Source organism: Leucopleurus acutus (genome assembly GCF_964270905.1).
Source record: "Leucopleurus acutus genome assembly, chromosome: 19".
Lineage (NCBI taxonomy): Eukaryota > Metazoa > Chordata > Mammalia > Artiodactyla > Delphinidae > Leucopleurus > Leucopleurus acutus.
Genome location: NC_139161.1, coordinates 18949746 through 18975506, shown reverse-complemented (window position 1 = coordinate 18975506; position 25761 = coordinate 18949746). Strand labels below are relative to the sequence as shown.

The 25761-nt window shown below is 51.8% G+C and overlaps 3 protein-coding genes across 3 annotated transcripts; 2 read left to right on the top strand and 1 right to left on the bottom strand.

Annotated features, from left to right (window-relative positions):
• Nucleotides 1-342: 342 nt before the first annotated feature.
• Nucleotides 343-15235, top strand: WNK4 (WNK lysine deficient protein kinase 4; the record flags this gene model as incomplete). The annotated part of the gene is made up of 18 exons (XM_082860810.1): nt 343-954; nt 2401-2573; nt 3392-3612; nt 3919-4076; nt 4575-4663; nt 4737-4953; nt 6721-6985; nt 7217-7338; nt 7562-7620; nt 7723-7840; nt 8113-8229; nt 11632-11769; nt 12865-12919; nt 13024-13607; nt 13697-13757; nt 14241-14649; nt 14738-14937; nt 15099-15235. 18 exons carry the CDS (start codon nt 343-345, stop codon nt 15233-15235), a joined length of 3735 nt encoding a protein of 1244 aa, XP_082716936.1.
• A 1051-nt stretch (nt 15236-16286) lies between these two features.
• On the bottom strand, nt 16287-17347 carry COA3 (cytochrome c oxidase assembly factor 3). Its single transcript, XM_082860552.1, has 2 exons — nt 17133-17347; nt 16287-16779 (listed from the first exon to the last, which is right to left on the bottom strand). The coding sequence occupies exons 1-2, from the start codon at nt 17344-17346 to the stop codon at nt 16673-16675; spliced, it is 321 nt and encodes a 106-aa protein (XP_082716678.1). The 5' UTR covers nt 17347; the 3' UTR covers nt 16287-16672.
• A 373-nt stretch (nt 17348-17720) lies between these two features.
• On the top strand, nt 17721-25573 carry CNTD1 (cyclin N-terminal domain containing 1; the record flags this gene model as incomplete). Its single annotated transcript, XM_082860345.1, has 7 exons — nt 17721-17889; nt 20988-21063; nt 21313-21481; nt 22980-23142; nt 23632-23776; nt 24413-24509; nt 25079-25573. 7 exons carry the CDS (start codon nt 17721-17723, stop codon nt 25271-25273), a joined length of 1014 nt encoding a protein of 337 aa, XP_082716471.1. The 3' UTR covers nt 25274-25573.
• Nucleotides 25574-25761: the final 188 nt, after the last annotated feature.

The window sequence follows — 25761 nt, the reverse complement described above, 5'->3', positions numbered from 1 at the left end:
GGAGGACACACCGCCGCCCCGCACCCGGCTCCGGCTTCGGAATGAGACTGAGGGCGGGTTCTCCGGGAGGCCAGGGGGAGGAGGGCCAGCGGCCGGGGGCGGGGCGGTGGCCGAGGTGAGGGGCTGCGCCACGGGCTCCACTGCGCTCGTGGTTCCGAGGGGGCGGCTCTGGGGGAGTAGGGCGTGTCGGGGGGCGTGTCGGGGCGTGGCTGCGGGGCAGGCGACCCTGGGCTGGGGCCCCAGTAGCTCAGGCGGAGCGCTGCGCACCCAGCCAGTACTTCTGTCAAGCCGCCGCCTCCGCAGCCGCCCGGCTTACCGCCCTGCGGCGCCCGGCCCTTCCTCATGCTGGCACCGCCGGCCCCAGAGACCGAGGTCCCTATGTCCCAGGCGGAGGCCGACCTGGCCCTGCGGCCCCCGCCGCCTCTGGCCGCGGCGGGGCCCCCCCGCCTCGGGCCCCCTCGCCGGGCGCGCCGCTTCTCCGGGAAGGCTGAGACCCGGCCGCGCTCCTCCCGTCTCAGCCGCCGCAGCTCAGTCGACTTGGGGCTGCTGAGCTCTTGGTCCCAGCCAGCCTCACCCGTTACGGAGCCCCCTGCTCCTCCGGACTCCGCTGGTTCCGGCCCCGCAATGAGTCCACCGCCTAGCTCTGAAGAGCCCACTGAGGACACGTGGACCGCGGGCGCCCCGGTGAAGGCCGCAGACTCCGAGCGTCCGGAACTCGCGGGCTCCGCAGGAGGGTCGGGGCCCCGGGAACCGCCGAGGATCACCGAGGCGGCGGCCCGGGAGCGGCGGCGGGAGCAGGAGGAAAAGGAGGACACGGAGACTCAGGCTGTGGCAACGTCCCCGGACGGCCGATACCTCAAGTTTGACATCGAGATTGGACGTGGCTCGTTCAAGACGGTGTATCGAGGGCTGGACACCGACACCACGGTGGAGGTGGCCTGGTGTGAGCTGCAGGTGCGGCTGGGAGCCCCCTCGGTGACGCCACGGGATGGGAGGACCCTTTGGAGGTCTTGGGATGGGAGACCCAGGGGACAGCAGCAAGAGGGATGTATTTTTCCAGTCAAATATCCAGACACCCTTGTCCCCCTTGTTCTGATGATCCATGGACCTGGCTGATTCCGGGCTGCAGAAGGAGAAACTGAGGCAGGTGGTGTATGGTGGCTCCCCTATGGATTTAGACATTCTCACTTTGCGGGCTCTGTACTCAACCCTGAGAGGTGGAAAATAGGATGGGAAATCGGGTAGGGAGCCAGTTCAGACCTGAGTGGTTACCTACTATCTCTTCCCTTCCTCTCCCTTCCCCCTAAGTCCTGAGACCCTCAGTGTGACCCTGGTCCCCCTGCTCCCTCACCCTGGCTCTTTGCAGATTAGGAGGCTGGAATGATGGAGGCCAGCAGCTGAGGCAGGGTCCTCTCCACTTCCAGATGATTTAGGGCTATTGTGGCAGGACGGGGCCCTCCCACGCCCCTTCTGAAGCAGTCAGACTTCTGGACTTCTCCACAGCTGGGGGAGGGGAGACAGGGAGCTCCAGCCCTGGCCTGAGTCCAGTCCTGCCCCTCATCCCGCTGCCTACCTGAGCTCTCCTTTCTCAGATCTAAAGGTGCTGAACCCCATAGACTTTAGGGGTATGCTGGCTTGAAGGACCTTCTTCCCATAGGGGAAGAACCCAGTTAAGTCTGAGCTAAAAGCTTTGGATTCAGACTGGGGGGACAGGGCCTGGGGGAAGGGTCCTCCCCTCCAGCCCTGGCACTGGGCTTGCCCCTTGCGCCTGCCAGTGCCGCGCCCCAGGCTCTAAGCCAGGCAAGGCAAGGCGGCCAAACTGGGGTGGGGGGGGTGGTGGAGGAGGGAGATGGGGGAGGCGAGACAGCCATGGGGCAGGGGGCAGTCTCCTGGCACCTGGTCCTGGATCCTTTGTCTCTTACTCTGTACCTCCCTCTGCAGCCCTCCTGCCTCCTGCCTGGATCTAGCAGTTCCCAGTTTCTGAGGCCAATCCCCTTGCCGGCCCCAATTCTCTGCCTGCCGTCCGCCTGCTGCCCGCCTGCTGCCTGCCCGCTGCCAGCCCCTGGGCGTCCCCTCCCACCCTACGGCCGGCCTGGGCGGCTACAAAGGCGCTATTGACTTCAGGGCTCCTGGACAGGGCTGCATAAAAGCGCTTGTGTCCAGGCGGGGGTCCAAGGGGCGGCCCCAGGCCCATGGTGGGTGTGTCCTTGGAGCAGCCCAGGGGGGCACACTGGGAATTAGGGATCTACAGTCAGTGGACAAATGATCCCACCCACCCAGCCCCATCCGTTGGCTCCTACCCTCACTTCTCCCTCAGCCCTGCTCCATGTGCTCCCATCCCCCCTCTCCGTGGGGGTCCTGGGCCTCATGTGACTGTGACCCCCACCCCCTACCCCACAGACTCGGAAACTGTCTCGAGTGGAGCGGCAGCGATTCTCGGAGGAGGTGGAGATGCTCAAGGGGCTGCAGCACCCCAACATCGTCCGCTTCTACGACTCGTGGAAGTCGGTGCTGAGGGGCCAGGTTTGCATCGTGCTGGTCACCGAACTCATGACCTCGGGCACGCTCAAGACGTGAGCTCTGCGCCTGGTGGCGGGAGTTGGTGGGAGGACTGGTGGTGGGAGGTCTCCACTGCTTCTGGAGGAGCCCAGCCTCCTCAAACGCTACACGCAGGTCCCAAACCAGGCTCACTATCTCTCATCCTCCTCTCTTGAGCGTCTGGAGGCCTCAGCTGCCCCCTAAGGAGTCTTCCCCCACGCTGCCTCTCTCCTCTGCAAGCTATCCTATCTTCCTGCAGCCTGCAGAGATCTGGCACTGTCACTTCTCTCCTTAAAACCCTTTCGAGTTTTCCCACTGCCCTCAGGATAAAGTCCACACTCTCTAAGGACTGCTCACAAAGTCCTTATAGGATCCAGCCTGCGTTCCAGACAAACCAAATTCCCAGCAGCTCCTCGCACCCTGGCCCATCACCTGCTGTCTCCGTGCCTTTGAGCACGGGTGTCTCTTCTACCTGGAAAGTCTTCATCCCTTCCCATTTTCACCCTTGAACGCCTATTCATCCTTCAGGACTCAACATAAAAGTTATTTCCTCTCTGGAGCCCTCCCCCACGCCCGGGGCAGTTAGTTATCCCTTCTGGCACTTCCACAGCACCTTGGGGGCGGCCCTGTCTGTGCATTTACCGCCCGACCCCCGTTTTGTAACCTCCTGTCTACCTACCACACTCCCGAGTGCGTTTCTGCTTGAGGACTGGCGCGGATCTAGGCTAGGAGAGGCTGGCAAAAGATGCGAAGGCGGGGGAGTGGGTGGGGCTACGGGGAACTTCCCAGTGGTGGTCTCCCTCCCCAGCCTATACGTCCCCCACCAAGACCGTGGCTATGCGCCCTCCCCCAGATACCTGAGGCGGTTCCGCGAGATGAAGCCGCGAGTCCTTCAGCGCTGGAGCCGCCAAATCCTTCGGGGGCTCCATTTCCTACACTCCCGGGTACCCCCCATCCTGCACCGGGATCTCAAGTGTGACAACGTCTTTATCACGGGCCCTACAGGCTCCGTTAAGATTGGGGACCTGGGCTTGGCCACGCTCAAACGCGCCTCCTTCGCCAAGAGCGTCATCGGTGCGTCCCTCCCGGGGGTCCTTGCCATTCTTGCCCTCCCCCATGTCAGGAGAGAGCCTGGGGACCCCCTCCCCCTAGCAGTGTCTTTCGGGATCCACGGAGGTAGAAGACCACAGGGAAGATGGGGAGACCTGTGGCATTCCCTCTTCCCCACACCCCTCCCCCAATCCCCCACCCTCACACACACAGGACGGGGAGGGGTCGGTCACTTGCACTCCAGAGCTGCCTAGCCTCTTGTACGCTCGAGGGGAGGGACGAAGCCATAAAGGAGGCACTGCAGCCTGACACCTGCTGTGGATCCTACAGGGACCCCGGAGTTCATGGCCCCGGAGATGTACGAGGAAAAGTACGATGAGGCCGTGGACGTGTACGCGTTTGGCATGTGCATGCTGGAGATGGCTACCTCGGAGTACCCTTACTCTGAGTGCCAGAATGCCGCGCAGATCTACCGCAAGGTCACTTCGGTGAGAGGGGGCAGGGAGGAGAGGGAATTACAGGTCCCCTTTACACTTTTCCTGCTCCAGCCACCCCGCGGTCAGTGCCCTTTCCCTTAATGAAAACAGGCTGGACATAAAGACGCCCTGGTGAACACTGAAGGATATTGGATGCACACAAGGCCCCTCCAATACAAGCTGTTTAGAATAATGTCGTGTGTAGCGCTCCCTAGAGCTTACAAACGATTTCACATCCAATCGATGTGAAATCCTTCCTGCTGCCCCGCGGGGTGAGCAGGGCAAATGTTCTGCCCTGCGTTTTACAAATGAGGACACTGGCTCAGCGAGAGACTTGTTCAAGGTCACACTGTCGATACGTGGGGGGACTGGGATTTGAAATCACATCTTCTAGTAGCAGTCGCGGTGCTTTTGCGTCTGCACGCCCTGCTGCCTCGGGCAGGGGCGGGTGTGTCAAGCAGAGAGCTGGGGCGCAGAGGGCGGGAGGCCTCATGCAACCCCATTCCTCAGGGCACAAAGCCGAACAGCTTCTACAAAGTGAAGATGCCCGAGGTGAAGGAGATTATTGAAGGCTGCATCCGCACGGATAAGAACGAGAGGTGGGTGGAAGGGGCAGGATGGGGGTGGGGGCGGGCGGCGATGGGGCTCGGCTCACGGTGGCGCCGCCCTCAGGTTCACCATCCAGGACCTTCTGGCTCACGCCTTCTTCCGCGAGGAGCGCGGCGTCCACGTGGAGCTGGCGGAGGAGGACGACGGAGAGAAGCCAGACCTCAAGCTCTGGCTGCGCATGGAGGACGCGCGGAGAGGGGGGCGCCGCCGGGACAACCAGGCCATTGAGTTCTTGTTCCAGCTGGGTCGGGACGCAGCCGAGGAGGTGGCGCAGGAGATGGTGAGCGGAGGACAGACTGCCTGCCCTGCGGCTGGGCATGTGAGGGGCGTTTGGACGTCGACTGGAGGGGCCAGTGCCTCGCTGGAGGGGTGCCTGGGTGGTGGGAGGGGGGCTCAAGCCAGCCCTCTCGGCATCTCCCGCAAGGGTCACCCTGCAGCTCCGGCCTTAACGCACCCCACTCGCATGCACACCTAGTGTTCTCCACAAGTTGGAGATTTCCTTTTCCAGCCTTGGGTCCTTCCACCTCCCTGTTTTACTTCCTACTGATCCGGGTTTCCTGAAATGCCCTTCTCTCCAGCTTATCTTTTTTTCCCTTTTTCATCCCCCATCCCCCCCGTCTTTTTCTCGATCTTCCTTCATGCCCAGAACCATCCATTTCAGAAAGCCTGTCCCCTCTAGAGTCAAAATTAAATGCTTTTTTCCCATTTCAGCAGGTCCTCCATTACTGGAGGGGCCCCCATTGGTCTTGTTTTATACCAGGATACATTCCTGTCTTTTTCTTACACTAGACTATAAAGTCTTGGGGGCAGGGACTGTGTGTATTGGTTTTTCTGTCCCTGAGGGTGCTTAGCACATGGTGGGAGCTTGTTAATCACCCACATCTGTACACAGCCTAGAGCCCTTTCCCATGCATTTGATGGTTGTTACCAACCCTGCATGGAGTGACATTATCCCGATTTATTGATGAGGAAATAAAAGCTCAGAGAGGTTGAATATCTTGTACAAGGTCCCAAGCAAGTTAAGGGCAGAGCTGGCCCAGGTTGTTCAGATTTTAGGTCAGATCGCCCTGCCCCACCGCCTTTACATGCCCAGCAAAGCTTGTTATTGAAATGAATAAGGACATGATGAACAGAAGCTGGTGGACCAGGAGAGGCATATGTGGGAAACAGAGATGTGGGGCTGGTCTTGGAAGGCCTGAGGGGGGAAGGGAAAGAGTATGAAATTCTTGATAGAAAAATGCAGTTGAGGGCTTCCCTGGTGGTGCAGTGGTTGAGAGTCCGCCTGCCGATGCAGGGGACACGGGTTCGTGCCCCGGTCCGGGAAGATCCCACATGCTGCAGAGCGGCTGGGCCCGTAAGCCATGGCTGCTGAGCCTGCGCGTCCGGAGCCTGTGCTCCGCAGCGGGAGAGGCCACAACAGTGAGAGGCCCACGTACCGCAAAAAAAAAAAAAAAAAAAAAAAATGCAGTTGAAAGGGTGGGAAGCATCTCTTGGTGAGTCTGGGTCAGGAACCTGAGAATGTGTTTGAAATATGGCATAGGAGCGGGTCTCCGAAGCATAGCTCAAACCTGACCTGGGATCGGATCCTGATCCATTACATACAGAGGTTCTTGATCTTGACACTACTGACATCTTTGTTTGGGAGACTGTACTGTGTGCATTGTAGGATATTGAGAAGAATCCCTAATATCTACTCAGTAGATGCCAGTGGTACCTACCCCTAAGTGTGACAACTAACAATGTCTCCAGATATTGCCAAGTGTCTCCCAGCCCCCAAGAGCAATTGACTTACTGTATAACCATGAACTGGTCACTTAGTTTACTTATTTCTAAAATGGGGCTGATAAGACCTACCTCAGAAGGTTGCTGGAAGGATTTAATGTTGATAATGTGAAGAGCTTCCAGTTAATGGACACAGTGGATAATCAATAAATGTTGGTTCCCTTTCTCCCATGTCCTGGAGGCCTCAAGAAGGTGTCATGATGGGTCCTTGCTGGGGGAGGGGGAATCTCATCTCAAACTGTGCTCCTCACCCTCCCAACTCCAGGTGGCCCTGGGTTTAGTGTGCGAAGCCGATTACCAGCCGGTGGCCCGTGCAGTGCGTGAACGTGTTGCTGCCATCCAGCGAAAGCGTGAGAAGCTGCGCAAAGCTAAGGAGTTGGCGGCCTTCCCCCCAGCGCCAGGGCCCCTACCAGCAGCTGTCCCCATGACTCCAGCCCCCTCCAGTGTCTTCCCCCCTGAACCCGAGGAGCCAGAGGCAGACCAGCACCAGCCCTTCCTCTTCCGCCATGCCAGCTACTCATCCACCACCTGTAAGTCACCTCTGACCTTGGGACCCAGGTCCCAGAACGCTTGGCCTCTGCCCCCTACCCAGAAGTTCAAGCCAACAGCATTGTCACTTACCCAGCCTTCCACATCTAGCCATAGCTCCTTCTGGGAAAGAACTCTGCCACAGCTCCAGGCCCCTCCTTGCTCAGGCAGCCTCCCTCCTTGGCCACCACTCCCCTTTATTTCCACTTTTTGATCCCCTCCCTCCCCACCAGCGGATTGCGAGACTGATGGCTACCTCAGCTCCTCCGGCTTCCTGGATGCCTCAGACCCTGCCCTTCAGCCCCCTAGGGGCGTGCCATCCTGCCCCGCTGAGTCCCATCTCTGCCTGCCCTCGGTGAGAGGGGGTCACATGGGGGGCTCCCAGCCATTCCAATCCTATGACCTATCTCCCATACTGTAAAACCCAAACCCCTGACATGGCCCCATGTCCTTGGAAATCCACCCCTCTTGTCCTCTTCCTAATTCCCTCTGCCAAGTACCCCAGCACCCTTGACACCATCTCCCTGGAGCCCAACAATTATCCTCCCCTGACCTCATGAACCCATATCCCATTTCAGGCTTTTGCCCTATCCATTCCACGTTCCGGCCCTGGCAATGACTTTTCCCCTGGAGACAGGTAAGTTCTGGTCTGAGTTGGGGTGTTAGGGTGAAATATATGGAGCTCTGGGCTCCCAGTGTCCACTCTGACACTCCTGTCTTCTCTTCCTTTTTTTTCCAGCTATGCCTCAGATGCAGCATCAGGCCTTAGTGACATGGGAGAAGGGATGGAACAGATGAGGAGACCCCCAGGGAAAAACCTCCGGCGCAGACCCCGATCCCGGCTTCGGGTCACAAGTGTAAGGAAGGGGCACAGGTGTTGGGGAATAAGCTACAGGGCCTGGAGGGAACTGTCCGAGGGATAGGGGAGGTTAGCCAGGAAGGGGGAGAAGCAGTGTGCTACTGGTACCCACGAGTCAGCCAGACATGTTTTTAATACAAGACTACGCTGGCAGAATCTGCCTCTCTCCAGTTCCAATCTGGCCACCATCATTTGGTTGGAGTGGGGCGGGGACACGTGATGAAGACAGAGAGCTTGACCTCCTCCCTCTGCTGACGTTTGACTCTGAAGGTCTCAGACCAGAATGACAGAGTGGTTGAGTGCCAGCTACAGACGCACAACAGCAAGATGGTGACCTTCCGATTTGATCTGGACGGGGACAGCCCGGAAGAGATTGCAGCTGCCATGGTGAGGGGGAGAGAGATGAAGACAGAGTCTTTGGATCTGGGACAAGAGTCTCCTTCCTGATGTCCCCTGTTGCTGAACTCCCCACCCCCACCCCATCCAACAGCAAAAGCGTTTTAAAGCTCGTTGGCCCTCAGCACAGTGACACTGAAGATATCTCTGCCCTTGTTTGGGGGGAGGTTTCTGTTTATCCAGTGAGGTTCGGATCCTCAGCTGGAGCAATTTGAGAGTAACGTAGGGTATACATAAGTGCAGTGAAGTGCATGCCAGACACGCGATACTGTGGCTGTAAGTAAAGGATGGGTTGGGGGCAGCAGGCGAAGAGGTAGGACTTACGTGAGGTCTTGACAGATGGGTCAGAATGGCAGTGAAGAGTGGAAAGGGCATGTCCAGTGGAGGTATGGCAAAGGAAAGGCATGGATATACGGAGTGCCTTGAAATATGGGGCTAGGAGGGCTTCATGAGGAGACTTTGTCATTGGAAGAGTTCCTGTAGGAAGCAACGAGGTCCTACTGTATAGTACAGAGAACTATATTCAATGTCCTGTAATAAACCATAATGGAAAAGAATATGAAAAAAAAAGAATGTGTATATATGTATAACTGAATCACTTTGCTGTACAGCAAAAATTAACACAACATTGTAAACCAACTATACTTCAATTTTTAAAAAATCCAAAAAGAAAAGGGTTCCTGTAGGAGAGTTGTGGAAGTGAGGTTGAGTCCAGATCACAGACAGTCTTAAGAGTTAGAGTGTAATATGGTGAGAGTAGGTTTTAAGAAGACTGTTCTGCTGTGGGATGTGGGAGAGGGTTGGGGGTAGGGAATCCAGTTGGCAGGTGGATACAAGAAGCCGGATGTGGTCCAAGGAGAGAATGGATTATGGGGGAGGAGGAAGAAAAGGGGTGAATCTGAGGGTATTTTGGGAAAATAAATTACTCTGTAATCCAGTAATCTATTGACATGGTACAGTGTACATAGTAGATGGTCAATAAATATTTGCTGAGTTGATATGAGAGGGAGTTAGGGAGAGGGGATATCAAGGGCGAGTTGTAGCTTAGAGGAACTAATGGCAATAGGCCATCAAAGGAGAGAGGAAGTTAGAAAATGAAAGTGGCTTGTTTTTTTTTTAGGGATCATCATGAGCTTGAATGACAGAGACAGGCAAGATAAGATCCTCTATAGGAGAGAATACGGGTCAGGGCTGGAGAGAGCGGTGGATCTGGGGGTCTCAGCAGAGTTGAGCATGAGACAAGGTGGGCCTGCAAAGCCTGAGGCGTAGAGGTTTGTCTTAGTGGATACCCCCAGTTGTGGAATGGGGGGGTGGGGATAGGTCATCGAAGGACAGAGATGGAGCCTGAGAGGTAGGAGGAGCTCCAGAAGATGTTACTAAAAACTGAGTAAGGAGATTGTTTCAAGGAGGCATAGGGTGAAGCCTGAGGCAAGACCACACTGGCTTTTGTCAGGAGGAGGTCTTTGTGGGAGACCGGTTTCAGTGGAGTGGGGGCAGTGGATGCCAGCCTCTGGGATGAAAGAGGGAAGGGAATGGAAGAAACGTCAGACTTCAGGAACTCTCTCTAAAGCTTCTCCTCCATCATGTCATTCAGCTTGTGTCGGGGACAGAGACAAACTATCACCTGGCGTGCAGGCTTATCAACTTCTGTCAAGCCACTCAACCCTTCAAGAATCTTTCCTCCAGCCACACTGGTTTCTGAATGGTCCTCTGAAGAGGCTTGGGTGCCTTTCAGCTTCTGGCTCCATCTCCTCGGGGGTCTCGCCCTGGGAGCTTTCTCTACTGGGCTTTCAAGCCCCACTCAGATCCCACACAGCCAAAGGGACCCTGTCCCTGAACCCAGGGTCCATTGCCCTCTTTTCTCTCCTTCCCAGCCCACCCTCCACTCCTCTGCTGCAGAATTCTCCTGAGACTTAGATCTCCTCTTGTTGCTTTTTTGCCCCCAAATCTGTAGAGGCTATTGTGGTTACAGAGTAACGTCCAAACTCTGGAGCACAGCCTTTAAAATTCACAGCACTCTCAGCTATACTCCAGTCTTCGCTATTTTGTGAATGTGCTGGGCCCTTTTTGAATGTGCTGTGAAGGTGCTGTGCCCTCTCCTGCCTCAGCACAGCATGGAACAGAGGAAAGGGTGGACTTTCACATAAGACCTGAGTTCAAACTTCAGCTCTGTTATCTACTAATTTGGCAAACTTGGGCAAGTTTCTTAACCTCTCTGAACTTCATCAGTAAAACGCAGGGGATAATACTTATTTTGCAAAGATGTTCTGATGTAATATATAATCTATGAGAAGTGATACAGCATGTACAAGAAGTGAAATGATGATGAAAGTATGGGAAGTGTCCACACATGGTAGGTCCTCAATAAAGGGTTGCTTTTCTTACTCATCCTTCAAGCCTCAGCTGTGGAGCCATCCCAGCTTCCCCCTATCCCCTGAGGTGGTATGAACTGCTTTCTTCTTAGAATGGATTTTTAAAAATTGTGTTAAAAAACACATAACATAAAATGTACCATCTTAACCGTTTTCAAGTATACAGTTCAGTAGTGTTAAGTATATTCACACTGTTGGGCAACAGATCTCTGGAAACATTTTATCTTGCAAATCTGAATCTCTGCCCATGAAACAGCAGCTTTCCCTTTCCCCTTCCAGGAATAGCATTTTTATCTCTATGCCAATCAAAAACGCCTTACCTGCCATGGGCTGACTTGCAGTCTATTGAGTTATGTATGTGTGTGTGTCTTCCTCTAGATTTTGGGCTTCTTCAGGACCAGGACCTTGTTTCATACTTCCCTGTTCCCTCAAAGAACCTAGCAAATGCTTGGCACATAGTATATGCTCAGTAAGCATTTGTGGACTTGAATGTTACATTTACCATTTATTGCCTTATTTTTACTTAACTTTGTGGGGCTGTGTGTGTATGTGGATCTGTGGGGGCATACTTTATAAGCCCTATGAGAGAAGGAATTGTGTCCAAAAGCCTGTGAGGCAACAGTGTAAAGAACTCAGACTTTGGCTTTAGACAGGTCTGGGTGCAAATCCCCTGATCTTGGGCAGACTGAACTTCACCTCGTTGAGCATTGGTTAACATAGCTCTAAAGTGGCAGTGTTAACATAGACCCCAGAAAGCTGTCGTTGGTGTTAAATGTGATAAGATATGTAAAGATCTGGTATATACATGCATGCTGTGAATGTTACCTCCTTTTCTCTAAGCTGTATTTCTCCTTATGCCACACAGTGCCTGGCACACAATGGATGCTTACTAAATACTTGTTTTAGGTTGGTGGTGAGCACAAGCGTGGGGTGAAGGGTTGGTTTTTAAAGACTGGGGCCGGGAGAGAGGGATGAGTGGGATAACCGAGCCCTCCTTCCCCTTCCCACTGACTCTCGCCAGGTGTATAACGAGTTCATTCTGCCCTCGGAGCGAGCTGGATTCCTGAACCGGATTCGGGAGATTATCCAGCGAGTGGAGACCCTGTTGAAGAGAGATACTGGCCCTGTGGAGGCTGCTGAAGACCCCCTGGGCCCCCAGGTCAGACCCCTCTGGGCACCTCCAGGGGGAAGGGACTCTGCTCCAGGTTTCATTACTCTCTGCCCTTACCAGTCCCCTTGGATCTAACTTGTCTTCATCTCTGGGACCCCAAAACAATAGCTCTTCCCCCATTTGAAATCTGATGAAAGCCACAGACTCTTGTTCTAGAAAAATGTGTCCAATGCATACTTTTTTTTTTTTTTTTTTTTTTTGCAGTACACAGGCCTCTTACTGTTGTGGCCTCTTCCGCTGCGGAGCACAGGCTCCGGACGCGCAGGCTTAGCGGCCATGGCTCACGGGCCCAGCCGCTCCATGGCATGTGGGATCTTCCCGGACCGGGGCACGAACCCGTGTCCCCTGCATCGGCAGGCGGACTCTCAACCACTGCGCCACCAGGGAAGCCCCAATGCATCCTTTTAACTCATTATTTTGAAACAATTTCAGACTTACAGAGGGGACTTCCCTGGTGGTCCAGTGGTTAAGACTCCACACCTCCAATGCAGGGGGCGCGGGTTTGATCCCTGGTTGGGGAACTAAGATTCCCACATGCCTTGCGCTGCGGCCAAAAATAAATAAATAAAATTTCAGACTTACAGAGAAGTTGCAAAAATTGAACAAAGAATTCTTAGATACTCTGCCTAGATTTGCCAGTTGTGTTTTGTCACATGAGCTTTACCATTCTCTCTTCCTCTCTCCCCTATCTGTGTGTGTGCATGCATTTTTGGGGAGAACCATTTAAGTAAGTTGCAGACATCATGCCCCTTTACCACTACATATTTCTCAAATACAGTTTTTTTAAAATATTTATTTATTTGGCTGCACCAGTCTTAGTTGTGGCACACGGGATCTTCGTTGTAGCATGCAGGATCTTTAGTTGCGGCATGCGGGATCCTAGTTGTGGCATGCGGGATCTAATTCCCTGACCAGGGATCAAACCCGGGCCCCCTTCATTGGGAGCGTGGAATCTTAACCACTGGACCACCAGGGAAGTCCCTCAAATACACTTTTGAATCCCTTGAAACTCATCTGTGGACTCCTAGAGGTTCACGAGTCCTAAGACTCAGCTCTTCCCACTGTGACATTTCTCTCTCTCAGGAGGAGCCAGCACCATTGCCTGCCCTCCCAGGGTACCCCCCAGACCCACCCAGTGGTATGTACTACATTCTGTCCCTGCTCATCCCAACCCCTGGGGTTGCTCCTGGGAAGGGCATAGGGAATGGAGGATGGGAATCTCAACATCCGCTCCCTGCCCAGCAGAGTTCCAGAGCAGCACCCTAGAGCAGAGGAGCTGGGCAGCCTTCTCCACCTCCCCATCCTCTCCTGGAACCCCCTCGTCTCCTGGAAACCCCTTTTCTCCTGGATCCTCTGCTTTCCCAAGTCCCATCTTCCCCATCACTTCTCCCCCATGTCACCCCAGCTCCTCCTCATTCTCTCCAGTTTCTCCCCAGGTCTCCTCAAATCTCTCTCCACACCCCCCCAGCTCCCCACTTCCATTCTCCCCCAGTGCATCCCAGTTTCCAGTCCCATCTGCTCAGTTTCCACTGAATTCTCTCCTCCCCAGCTGTTCCCAGGTTACTCTTGCTCCTCCCTCCTTCCCGCCCTGTCCCTCTGCTTCTCCCGTCCCCTCCACCACAGCAGCCCCTCTGCTCTCTCTGGCTAGTGCGTTCTCACTGGCTGTGATGACTGTGGCTCAGTCCCTGCTGTCCCCCTGCCCTGGGCTCCTTTCCCAGCCCCCGCCAGCTCCTCCTGGTCCCCTGCCCAGCCTGCCCCCTCCAGCTCCCCTTGCTCCCTGTGGCCAGGAGAGGCCTTCACCTCTGACATCTGAGATGGAGAGTGAGGTGAGTAGGAACCAAGAGGGATGATTGCGGGGTGTGTGTGTGGGGTCCATTCCGGATCATTTCTCTACTCATGGATCCACACTTTTTAGGCCTCTCCAAATCTTGGTTGGCCACTCCTGGGTGAAGCCAGACTGGCTCCCATCTCTGAAGGTGAGGCCTCTGACCACTGACCTTCCCCTGCCCGTTATCCTCAGTCACTTTTCTTTTTTAATAAATAAATAAATTTATTTATTTATTTATGGCTGCGTTGGGTCTTCGTTGCTGCGCACAGGCTTTTCTCTAGCTGCGTCGAGCGGGGGCTACTCTTCGTTATGGCGCACGGGCTTATTGCGGTGGCTTCCTTTGTTGCGGAGCACGGGCTCTAGGCGCGCGGGCTTCAGTAGTTGTGGCGCGCAGGCTCGGCAGTTGTGGCTCGTGGGCTCCAGAACGCAGGCTCAGTAGTTGTGGTGCATGGGCTCAGTTGCTCCGTGGCACGTGGGATCTTCCCGGACCAGGACTTGAACCCGTGTCCCCTGCATTGGTTAGGCGGCAGATTCTTAACCACTGCGCCACCAGGGAAGTCCCTCAGTCACTTTATATCCTGCCACTGATGTCTGTTCCTTCTTCCATGACTCCTTCCTTGTCTCACTACAGAGGGAAAGCCCCAGCTTGTTGGGCGCTTCCAAGTGACTTCATCCAAGGAACCAGCTGAGCCTCTTCCCCTGCAACCGACATCCCCTACTCTCTCTGGCTCCCTGAAGCCTCCAACCCCTCAGCTGACCTCGGAGAGCTCAGACACGGAGGATAGTGCTGGAGGCGGGCCAGAGGCCAGGGAGGCTCTGGCTGAAAGTGACCGTGCAGCCGAGGGCCTGGGGGCCGGAGCCGAAGAGGAAGGGGACGATGGGAAGGAACCCCGAGTGGGGGGCAGCCCTCCACCCCTGAGCCATCCCAGCCCAGTGTGGATGAACTACTCCTACAGCAGCCTGTGTCTGAGCAGTGAGGAGTCAGAGAGCAGTGGGGAGGATGAGGAATTCTGGGCTGAGCTGCGGAGTCTTCGGCAGAAGTGAGTCTGGGGAGGATGGAGGTCAAGAGGTGGACTTGGGAGAGCAAAGTGTTCGGCTGGCCCTCTCACGCTCCTGATGTGTCTTCAGGCACCTGTCAGAGGTGGAGGCACTACAGACACTACAGAAGCAGGAAATTGAGGACTTGTACAGCAGGCTTGGGAAGCAGCCCCCGCCGGGGATTGTGGCCCCTGCCGCTATGCTGTCTAGCCGCCAGCGCCGCCTCTCCAAGGGCAGCTTCCCCACCTCCCGGCGCAATAGCCTGCAGCGCTCTGAGCCCCTGGGCCCTGGTGAGACAGCAGTTGCCCCACTCCCATCTTTCTGAAGACCTGTCCCTAGTGATCTTTCTTTCAGGCCCTGGGGGTCTGCCCCTTAGTCTGGGGGGGACTAGCCCCCTCTCCCCATGGCCCCTTCCCTCACTCAGTGCTCTCCCTCCCCATCCTGCACCCAGGCATCATGCGAAGGAACTCCCTGAGTGGCAGCAGCACCGGCTCCCAGGAGCAGCGGGCGAGCAAGGGGGTGACATTCGCCAGGGATGTTGGCAGGATGGTGAGGGCGGGCCCAAGGGAGGGAGAGCCCAGGGAATGATAAGTGGCTGCAGCTTCACCCTCCTCCCACCCTGGAGGTTTCTTCAGTTCTTTTTCTTTTGCCTCCAGTGAATTCCGAACAGAAGCCATGTGTCTCATCCACACCAGGGCCCACCGTGGAGCTTGTGCTCTCAGAATCTGCTGACCAGCACTACTCTGCAAGGAAGACCTCAACCCTGAGGGAGTAGGAGGCCCCAGGGGCCTGGAGAGTGCCGTTCCATTATAGGGAAGAGCCAAACACGTGGGAACTGTTCGCTGTGTGTAGAAGGCATAAATTCTGCAGCCTACCATCCTCATCCCTGCCACCTCTCCAGCCAAGAGTGAACCACTAAGCAGTCCCACCCGAGCCCGGATGCTTCTACAAGGCACACTCCCAGCTGGGCAGGAGGAGGGGGTGTTCTCACACCAGAATTAGTAGCAGCCAATAAAAATGCTGGAACCTAGAACCTGGTGAATTTGTATGTCGGACCTTAGGAACTGGGGACAAAGCTTTACAGGGTAAGGCAGGGGAGGATTTACAAGGAATTCCCGTTTCACAACGGGAGGCAGGGGTGGAGCCCAGCCTTATGGCTTCCCGCCAGCAGTTCATGAGGAAACTGCAAGGTCAGTAATCCACCTGACCAAGCTAAGAGTCCACCCAGACCCCACCTTAGGCCTACACAAGCAGGCCCCAGTGTAAGTTAAAAGAATGAAAGCTGCTTGTCCCTCATCCTTCATCTCTCTCTCTCTCTCTCTCTCTCTATGGGAAAAGGCAGTAAAGTTGGAGTAGTGTGTTTCTCAGGGTAGAGGACAGAAGAGTGAGTGACCTTCCTTCCCCCCAAGACCTGGTTCAGTCTCAAACAGCCCAGTGACCTACCACGATCTCTCCCTTAAATCAGGTGGAAAGATCTCATGGAAAAAGCAATTCTAGTTAAACATTTACGGCTCCCTGGGGCCATGCCACAGCTGCAGCTACTGCCTGTGGAGCGTTCCAGCATGAAGTGTCAGCCCCAACACACTCATTGGACTCCGAGAGATGACTCAGTTTATTGTTCTCAACCTGACCCCATTTTTCCCACTTTAGGCTCCAACACTGCACAGAGCTGCCACCCTCACCCCCATTAAGAGCCCACCTCTCGTCCTCCACCCTCCCAGCCAGACCCTGAAGGGGATAAACCACAACGTCAGAAAGCTTGGGAAAAGCCAAGGTCAGACACCTCAAACAAGGAAACAAACTAGGAAAAGGAGTCTGGCCACACACAGTGAGTGCAAGGTGGGCATGTTCCCTTGACAATGGCCAAATGCACAAACCCGTGGTCACTTGGGCTCTATCATCGTCCAAAGTTAGTAAGAAGGAAAGCAATGCTGTGAGCAGGCTTCCATTTCTACAGGGTCGTGGGGCATCATCCGTCATGTGAAGGGACTCCAGCAGGTTGGAGATGCAGGATGCCCGTCTGGATCAGTGTCCTGATGCCCTTTCCTGAGCTCGGGCTCGAGCAGCTTTGGCCTCATCTTCTAGCTCATCCAGGAAACGCTCCTGGGACACCGAGTATAAGGTGTAACCATCTGCGGAGGTGGGTTCAGGAAACCACGTGGAAAATGCACATTCCCTTTTCCCAGACTTGCTCAACCACCCTTGTTGATCTCTCATCCTCCCAAATCAGTGATTCGATCTTCTGCCCTCTGCTCTTCTGAGCCCTGACCCTGATTCCGTTATCATTAATAAATTATATTAAAAGAGCACCTTTAAAATGACAAAGTAAGGTACACTTAAACAGCTTGGCTCAGCGTTACAAGTAGCCAAGACTTTCACAGGTCGGGCTCTTTCTGCCACCCCCACATTGCCCTCCTACACGCCTCTGCTGCCTTTCTCCTGCCCCCAAATGCGGTCTTCCTGAGTCTACAGTCCAGACGGATACAAATTGCTAACACCAGGGCCCCAATGCTCAGGCCGGTCACGATGTTCCGGGTCCGCCGCTGTGGCAGCATCTTCTGCCACTGGGCGAGCTGCACCTGCCGCATGAAATGTAGTTGCGCAGGAGTCAGTTTGTCCCGCGTCGGGTCGATGCGCTGAGCCAGGGGGCCCTTTCCGCTCTTAGCATCCGGAGGGTCTCCAGCCCCCGGCGCCGCCATGTTGCCGCTCCGCCCTCCGCAGTTCCCGGGGCGCGGGACTTGCTGGGAGTCCATGGCCGCCGCAGGGAACTCTGGGAGATGTAGTCCGCATTTCCTTTCACAAAGAGTGCGGCTCCCGGCCCAAGGGAAAGGGCGGGGCAGGCGAGAAGAGGCCGTGCTTTCCGATTGGCTGAAGGGTCCGCGTCCGTTGGAGCTGGAAAAGGCTGTGAAAGGCTCGAGGCTGTGCTGGGAAATGAGTTTTCCTCAGACTTGAGGCCAGGAGGACCAGCACACGGAAGGGGACGAAGAATCCAGGGTGTGGCAGAAGACTCTGAAGGGAAGCTAAGGGGGACGGATCCAGTGAGACGTCCGGGGCAACAAACAAGGTTCTGAAAATGGACCGACCTGTGAGGCCCAGATTGGCCTCTCTCAGTGACTTTCAGTTTGGAGCTGTTGCCACAGAGACAATCGAAGACGCTCTGCTCCACTTGGCCCAGCAGAATGAGCAAGCCGTGCAGGAGGCTGCGGGCCGGATGGGCAGCTTCAGGGAGACCCGGATCGTGGGTGGGGATGCAGGCCGGGGAGCTGGGCTTATGGGAGGCTGGGGCACCGCTCTTTGAGGCACCGACCTTGAGATTCAGTGTCCCTTATTCATTCAAATAAGTTTCGTTAGTACCTACTCTTCCTCCCTGCTCCCTGGTTAGAAAGATGAACGAGAGGTCTAGTCCCCGCTTTCAAACCATGTATATCATCTTTGGAGGATATTAGGACAAATCTGCAAATGACTAGGTACAAGTATGGTTAGATAAGTGACATACCAGGTAAAACAAGCTTTTATGGGGATTGAAAGGAGAGATGGAGTGAGGTGGGGGTAGGATGAATTAAGGAGTCCTCCAGGCATCGTGGCATTTGAGGTAGACCCTGAAGGAAGGATAACATTTTGGCTGGTGAAGGTGGTGGATATGGACCGTCTTCCTCCCATCCTTCCTTCTTTCCTTCCTTTTTACCGTATCTCTTTCTCTTTTTTTTTTGGCCTTGCCAGGCGGCTTGTGGGAGCTCCCCACCCAGGGACTGAACCCAGGCCTCCGCAGTGAAAGCGCCGAATCCTAACCACTAGACCACCAGGGAACTCCCGGGACCATGGTTCTACTGAAAGGGGATAACATGAGTCAAGCTATGGAAATAGGGACATTTTGGGTGAATGTGGGTACCATGTCATCCAGGTTGGCCAGAGCCTGTGGAAGAGTAGTTGAAATCCAGACCAGAAAGTGGTTTGGAGACGTTCCATGTGGAACTTTGAATGCCAAAGTGAGGAGTTTATACCTGACTTAATAGGAAAACAAGAAGGCACTGAGGGTTTTTGTTGTTTTTTTTTTTTTTTTTTCCATATGGGAGTGATATAACTGTAACTTTTGCCTTAGAAAAAATTATTTTGGCTGTGATGTAAAGGATGGACTGGAGTAGAGAGAGATGGGAGGTAGGAAGACCAGTGGAGTCTTCATGAGTAGTTTTTTAGGTGATAGGGCAGAGGGAATGACAAGGGAGGATGGATTAAAAACATTTCAGAGGTAAAAGCTAGGGTTCTGCAATGGATGAATTTTAAGAAGTGAAGAAGGCGAAGATGACTATGCCAAAGGGTTGAGCCTAGAAATAGAGCGGTGCCACTAAGAGAAACACACACATACATTAAAATAAATAAAATGGGAGGAAATGTGACTTGTTTGGGAAAGAAAATAGCTTTGGTTTGGGAGCTACTGAGTTTCAAGTGCTTGTGGGACATCTAGAGGAAGGTTTCTAGCAGGTTGTTTAAAGAGTAAGTCAGAAGAGAGGTCAAACTAGAGATAAGGGTTTGGGAGTTCTCTCCAGAATGATACTGTTGAAACTGTGGCACTGGATGAGCTCCTAGAGGGAGAGAAGAGAAGTGGGTCTAGTACAGTTCCTTGGGAGACATTTTGTGTTCAGGAAAGTGGAGTAGGAGGAAGAGTCATGAAGGAAATAGATGGAATGGTTGGGGAGTTAGGAACAGAACCTAGAAACCTTTGGAAGCAAGAGGAGAGTTTCATGGTCAGCAATTTCAGATACTTCACAGATATGAACACCAGGAATGACGATGGCAAGAGGGCCATGATATTTAACAATTTGGATGTATTTTCTGACCTTTGAGACAATCATTTCAGCAGGCTGTAAAAAGTAGAAGCCAAATTGCAGAACATTAGGGAGTGGATGATGAAGTGGAAGCAGCAGGTGTAAGCTAGGCTTTCAAGGAATTTCACAGTCATGGAAGCTAGAGAGATAGAGCCCTAGCTTAAGAGAATAGAAGGGGAGGGTCTTTTAGTTAATAGATCTGAGTGTGTTTGTACGGAGGTGGAGCCAGTAGCAGGAGAGAGGTGTAACCCTCATCCATTCCACCTAACCAAAACTGCTTTCTTGGCAAATTAAAATGGAAAATAGAAACAATTGCCCAGATGATTCAGATCAAAAACAAAATAAAACCAAACAACTATACACACACACACAGGAAAACAAAGAAATAACACCTAAGTTCCAGCAAATAAAAGGACTGGCTAATAACACACATTATGTGTTCTAGGATACTTTGCTTAAACTAATTATCTTCTTCATTGGACACTGTTAGCAGAGCTTTGGCCTCCGTAATGATAAGGTTTTGTGCTTGTAGCTATGTGTAACCTGTGTCAAGTAGATTGTTAAACTGTCTTGTGCTAGCTTAACTTTTATAGATTGTTTTTCCTCTAAGTCAGATTTTCTCTGACGACATATGGTAATGGAAATTTGACTAGATGTAATTTGTTGCTGCTCAATGCTAAAAGTTCCTAGTTCTGCAGGAGCTTTGAGAACTAACGTTTATCCTTGTTTCCACCCTCTAATGATATTGCTAACTAAATAGAATTCTATCTGGGGCTGTTCTTTCAAAGAGAAACACAGGCAGCCTAAAATCCTGCCAAGGTATCTTACCCTTCCCACCTTCCCAATGACTTCCCCCACCCAAGTTGGGCTATGTTCCCTGATTTAGGGGATGTTGCTTCCAAACAAGCCACTTCAGAGTAACAAGCTTGCTCCTGGGGAGAGGCTTAGCCACCACAGATTTACCCAACGAACTGGTGGTGGCGAAGTGGTGTCCAGCTGTAAGGTGAATTGTGTTTGTAGAGCAATGGGAGTTCTCCAGTGGGTGGTTACTAAGCAAACAGTGTTATAAAGAATATCAAAGCTCCAGGAGGGACCTTTCTGTTCCTATCAACATTCCAGTGAAAACAGAATATAGGGGTTAGGGTTTTTATCCATCCAAAATCTCTCTTGAAGCTGGAGGTTCCCAGCATGGTGTAAAGGCCAGCTAGACCAGCTGGTTTGTTTGTGTGTCGCTGGCCAAGCCTTTTATCAGCTGAGACCCATAGGAAGGCTCAAGGGGCCCTGAGGGGGCTCAGTAAGCCTTTGTTTTTGCACGCAGTCAGCCTCCTTTTCATGCCTCTCATTTGCCTATTGGCAACAAAGGGAAACAGGTTCAGCTTGGGTTGTTTCCGTCTCATCTTTCTCACCTCCTGACCCTCTTCCCTGGGCCCCATCATGGCTTTTACACAACGCCAAGAGTTCACAGAGTCGTTTTGGTTGCACCTTGTGAATTAAGCTCTTCTTTCCTGTTTTGGCAGAGTTTGTTTTTCTCCTGTCTGAACAATGGTGTCTGGAGAAATCCGTGAGCTACCAGGCTGTAGAAATCCTAGAAAGGTAAAGCCCTGAGCATAAGGCCTTTGTGAGGGGTACCTCTCAGAATGCCTAATGTACCCAGACCTTTAAAAGAAAAATACTAGTTGCCCCTTACCATGAGACCTGGTTTGCACCCTCTTTTTCTTGCAAATGTAAAATTTTTTAGCCAGCGATTGATATTGGAGAGGATAAGCTGTAACACGGTTTGAAGCACAAACTCCATTTAGTCTGAGTGTGGATTGTTTCCTTTCCCCTTTCCCTTCTTTATAGGTTTATGGTTAAGCAGGCAGAGAACATCTGCAGGCAAGCCACAATCCAGCTGAGAGAGAAGACAGGGCCTCAGAATTGGAGGGCTCTGAAAGAGCAGCTTTTCAACAAGTTCATCCTGCGTCTTGTGTCATGTGTTCAGCTGGCAAGCAAACTTTCCTTCCACTACAAAGTAAGGAGCTGGGGTTGCGCATGGGCACCTGAGTGTTAGAGAGAAACCAGTCCATCCAAAGGTGGCTTTGAGAAACCCACTCCTAGGCTAGGTGACACTACTCATGCAGGAATTCCAGAGTGTAATTATGCTCCCTGAGCATACCTCCTAAACACACACACACGGGTCACACAGAAGCAGTGACTAAATAGTCTGAAGTTCTGTTCCCAAAGTATAATTGTTGGATGGATGCCATCATTCATACAGGTCACCTTTCCTCCCCTTGGACTCAAGGACAGTTAAGGTGCCAACCTACCTATTAGTATTAGAGGCAACCTATTACATTTATAAAGGATAAAATGTTTCCACATCACTGTGTGATGTCTGTATAGTATCATTTATTCAACAAATATGTTTTGTCTTCTATGGCCAGATGCTGCACTAGGTGCCATGGCTACAGGAGTAAAAATATTGTCTGTGCTCTCAAGGAATTTATTAGCTGACGGGAGAAGACACACAGGCTAATAATGTGAGCAAGTGTTCTGATTAGTGTAAATACAGAGGGCTCTGAATAGAGCCAATCAGCCTTGGAGAGTCGAGGAAGTGTATTTAGAGAAAATGACTTTTTGGGGGAACAAACAACAGAACATTTATTCATTATCTTCCACCTGCTGTTAACCTCTGTCTCCACTCCCATCTAGAGATAAGCTTCTCTCAGCTCTGCCTTTCTTTGAGATTAATCAAACATTTTTAATAACTCTTTTCTTCTATTAACTTACAGTAATGCATTATTCTTTTGTTATCCAAGAATGTTTCACTGCCTGTACCCTCTAGTATAAGTTGAATACAAATGGTGAGGGCAGACATCTTTGCTTTTTCACAGTCTTAGGGAGAAAGTGTTCAATATTTCACCATTGTAAGTGATGTTAGCTGTAGGATTTTTGGTAATGCACTTTATTTTTTTTTTTATTTTGGTTGTGCCGGGTCTTAGTTAGTTGTGGCAGGTGGGCTCCTTAGTTGCGGCTCACCAGCTCCTTAGTTGTGGCATACGAACTCTTAGTTGCCACATGCATGTGGGACCGAGTTCCCTACCAGGGATCCAACCCACGTCCCCTGCATTGGAAAGCAGATTTCAACCACTGCGCCACCAGGGAAGCCCCTGGTACTTGCACTTTAACCAATAGAGAAAATGACTTCTTGAAGGGTAGGGTGGGGGAGATGGGTGGATCCTAAGGAAAGAGGGAGAAGAGGTAAGGAGAGCAGTGGGGGTGTTGGGGGTGAGGAGGGAGATCCAGATACAGGAAAGAGCATGTGTAGAAGCTTGGACAGCATGTGGGTTTGGGGAGTGCAAGTAATTCTATATGGCAAGTGTAGAGTGTAAGGGGGAATTACCAAGAGAGAAGATGAGATAAAGGCATGGGCTGGATTGTGAAGGGCTTTGTTCACCATGCCAAAATGTATGACCTCTATTCTGACACCCTGCTCTCCCTTTCACTCTATTTTGGTTTTCTTTGCTCAGATAATCAGCAACGTTACAGTCCTGAATTTCCTCCAGGCTCTTGGGTATCTACACACTAAAGAAGAACTGCTGGAGTCAGAGCTTGATGTTTTGAAGTCCCTGAACTTCCAAATCAATCTGCCTACTCCCCTGGCGTATGTGGAGATGCTCTTGGAGGTTTTAGGTACTTTATTAAGTGTGTCGGGCATGTGGGTTGGAGTCTTCCATAGAAGGCAGTAAGAATGTGCCTAGGGGGTTGAGGGCAGTGGGCAGAAGCTGCCAGTGAGGAACAGCAGGAAGCGCGCATTGACTGAGGAAAGTAGTTTCCTCTAGTACTTGTCAGGGAAACAAACACCAGTCCCGGCACCTGGCTTCTGTTTGGCCTCATTAAGCCTCTCTTATTGTAGCACCAAAGAGTTGACTTTGTGGAGAGGCACGAGATGAGAGGGGAACAAACAAATACGCTCCAGTTGTATATATACTGTAGCTGGAGATTTTTCTACCTCTCCCTTTGTCCTTTAAAATCCACCTCCAGCTACAGAGGTTTCTTACAGTAGAACATAGCAACCAGGAAGCACAGTAGCAGCTCAGCAGCTTTGTGTCACATGACAGCTGTGATTATGATCAGAGAAGAGGTTCATAATGCTCTTTACCGTGCGCGTACTCCATCTAGGATACAACGGCTGTTTGGTGCCAGCCACACAGCTGTATGCGACCTGCCTGAACCTACTGGACCTAGTCTATCTTCTCCATGAACCTGTATATGAGAGCCTGCTGAGGGCTTCAATTGAGAACTCCACACCCAGTCAGCTGCAAGGGTAAGGCAACTCCTTTATTGTAGGCTCCTTCCAGAAACAGGGAGTCAGTAACATACCACAAGAACTTGGGAAATGGAATTTACCTAGCAAGGCACCCAGTCCACAGATAACCTGCATGGGTTATCTCGTTCTAATTAACATCCAATACGTTGTTTGGTTGGATGACTGAGCCCAATCAGCAAAACCCTGAAGGCTTTTACTTTTAACATTTAAATGACTTCTAGTAATTAACATACTTTCATTCCTAGCTCTTCTTTTATAGCTGCTTATAATTTGAGATTACTGAACTGCTTTTATAGCCACTTAGGAAAAAAAGCCAGTCACAGGGTTGCAACTTGGACAAAAGTGTTTGATTACTGTACAGTCAGACTGGTAAAAAGCCTCACAGTTACATTGTTAGGGAGACAGACGGAACAACTAAAGGTCCGTAAGCCATTCAGACAGGAGGCTCATGTTTTAATCCGTTGAGTTGGGGGAGGTTGGAAGAGGGAATCAATTAGCTATTATTTGACCATTTCTTTCCATCTATAAAAATTCCATGATCAACATAAACAACTCATAGTTGAAGTCCCATAACCCTAGGATTTGGAAGATCAAGTGTCTAGCTCCAAAATTAACATGGTTTTAATCACTTAGGGAAAAGTTCATTTCCGTGAAGGAAGACTTCATGCTGTTGGCAGTAGGAATCATTGCAGCAAGTGCTTTCATCCAAAACCATGAGTGTTGGAGCCAGGTATGCACCACTGAGCAGGACCAGCATGGTCAGAATTCATTTAATAGAAAGCATTCTCCCCTCAGTTAAAGGAAAACAGAAGACAAGCTATAAAAGGTAAGTGCCAAGACCCAGGACTAGGATGAATGAGCAGGATTTGGGAGGGAAAAACTACGGTGGTACTGAAAAATGTTCTCCAGTTTTCCTCTTATGAAATTGGAAATGGAGGCCCAAGTTCAGCTTGTTCATTTCCCATTATGATGATAATCTGCTACTATGTTAAAGTCCAATAAGTGTATCCTCCCAAATAGAAAAAATGTCAAGACCCAAATATCCCTCTCATATTTCACAAAACTTATCTCCAGCAGAGGGAAATGTCTACCAGAAACTTTCCATGCTAACACTATCAGGGCAAAGGTATCCTAGTGTAATTTGGCCATTGGCAAACGCTGGGATCTGGATTTAATCTTCTCTGTAAGCTCAGAGAAATGAAAAAATTTACATTTGGCTTGAGAAAACAGCCCCAGCAATGTGTCTGTGCACTAACACATGTTTATTTAGTAATAAGAAATCTGTCTCTGTTTCTGAAGGTTGCGGGGCATTTGCAAAGCATCACTGGCATTGCCTTGGAGAGCATTGCCGAACTCTCTTATGCAATCCTGACTCACAGCGTGGGAGCCAGCACTCCAGGTCGACAGCGGCCTGTTCTACCCCACCTGGTGGCCGGAGCACTGAGGGCTGCGACTTCTCCAACACATGAGGCAGGCGGAATCCGCCCAAAATAAACAGCCTTCTGTCACTGCACTCATCTCTCCCTTTCCTTACTTTCATACTCAGCGTACAGAAGTTCCAAGTATCTTCTGAGCTGTGTTTTATATTCCAACTTGATGCTTATTTTTCTGCATCAGAGAAAGAGTTAAAGTGAATAAAGCATGTCCTCTTCGTCGTACCAGACTGAAAGTGTCCAAGAGCCGGGACAAGATATTAGAATATCAGTGAAATTAGTTTATTTTTGTTTAACAAGATATTTATGGCTTTCCTCTTAACTGTTCATTAAGGGAGAACATCAGACATGGAGATTAGTATTAACCAGGGGCTCAAAAACTGAGACCATCTGGGTGACCTTGACTGAGCATCAAGGAGGTAGCCTTTATTTCCCCTTAAAGTTAAACATCTCTGTTCTGTTGCTGAGAGCTACACAAATAGGGCTTTCTCTACAGCTGTCTACTTTTGATTAGAGTCTTTTTAAAAAACTAACACCCATCTCTAAACA

Coding starts and splice junctions, on each gene's coding strand:
- COA3 (XM_082860552.1), bottom strand. CDS start 17,346: ATGGCGGCGCCGGGGGCTGGAGACCCTCCGGATGCTAAGAGCGGAAAG. Junction 16,780..17,132: donor GGCCCTGGTGTTAGCAATTT/GTATCCGTCTGG, acceptor CCACCTCCGCAG/ATGGTTACACCTTATACTCG.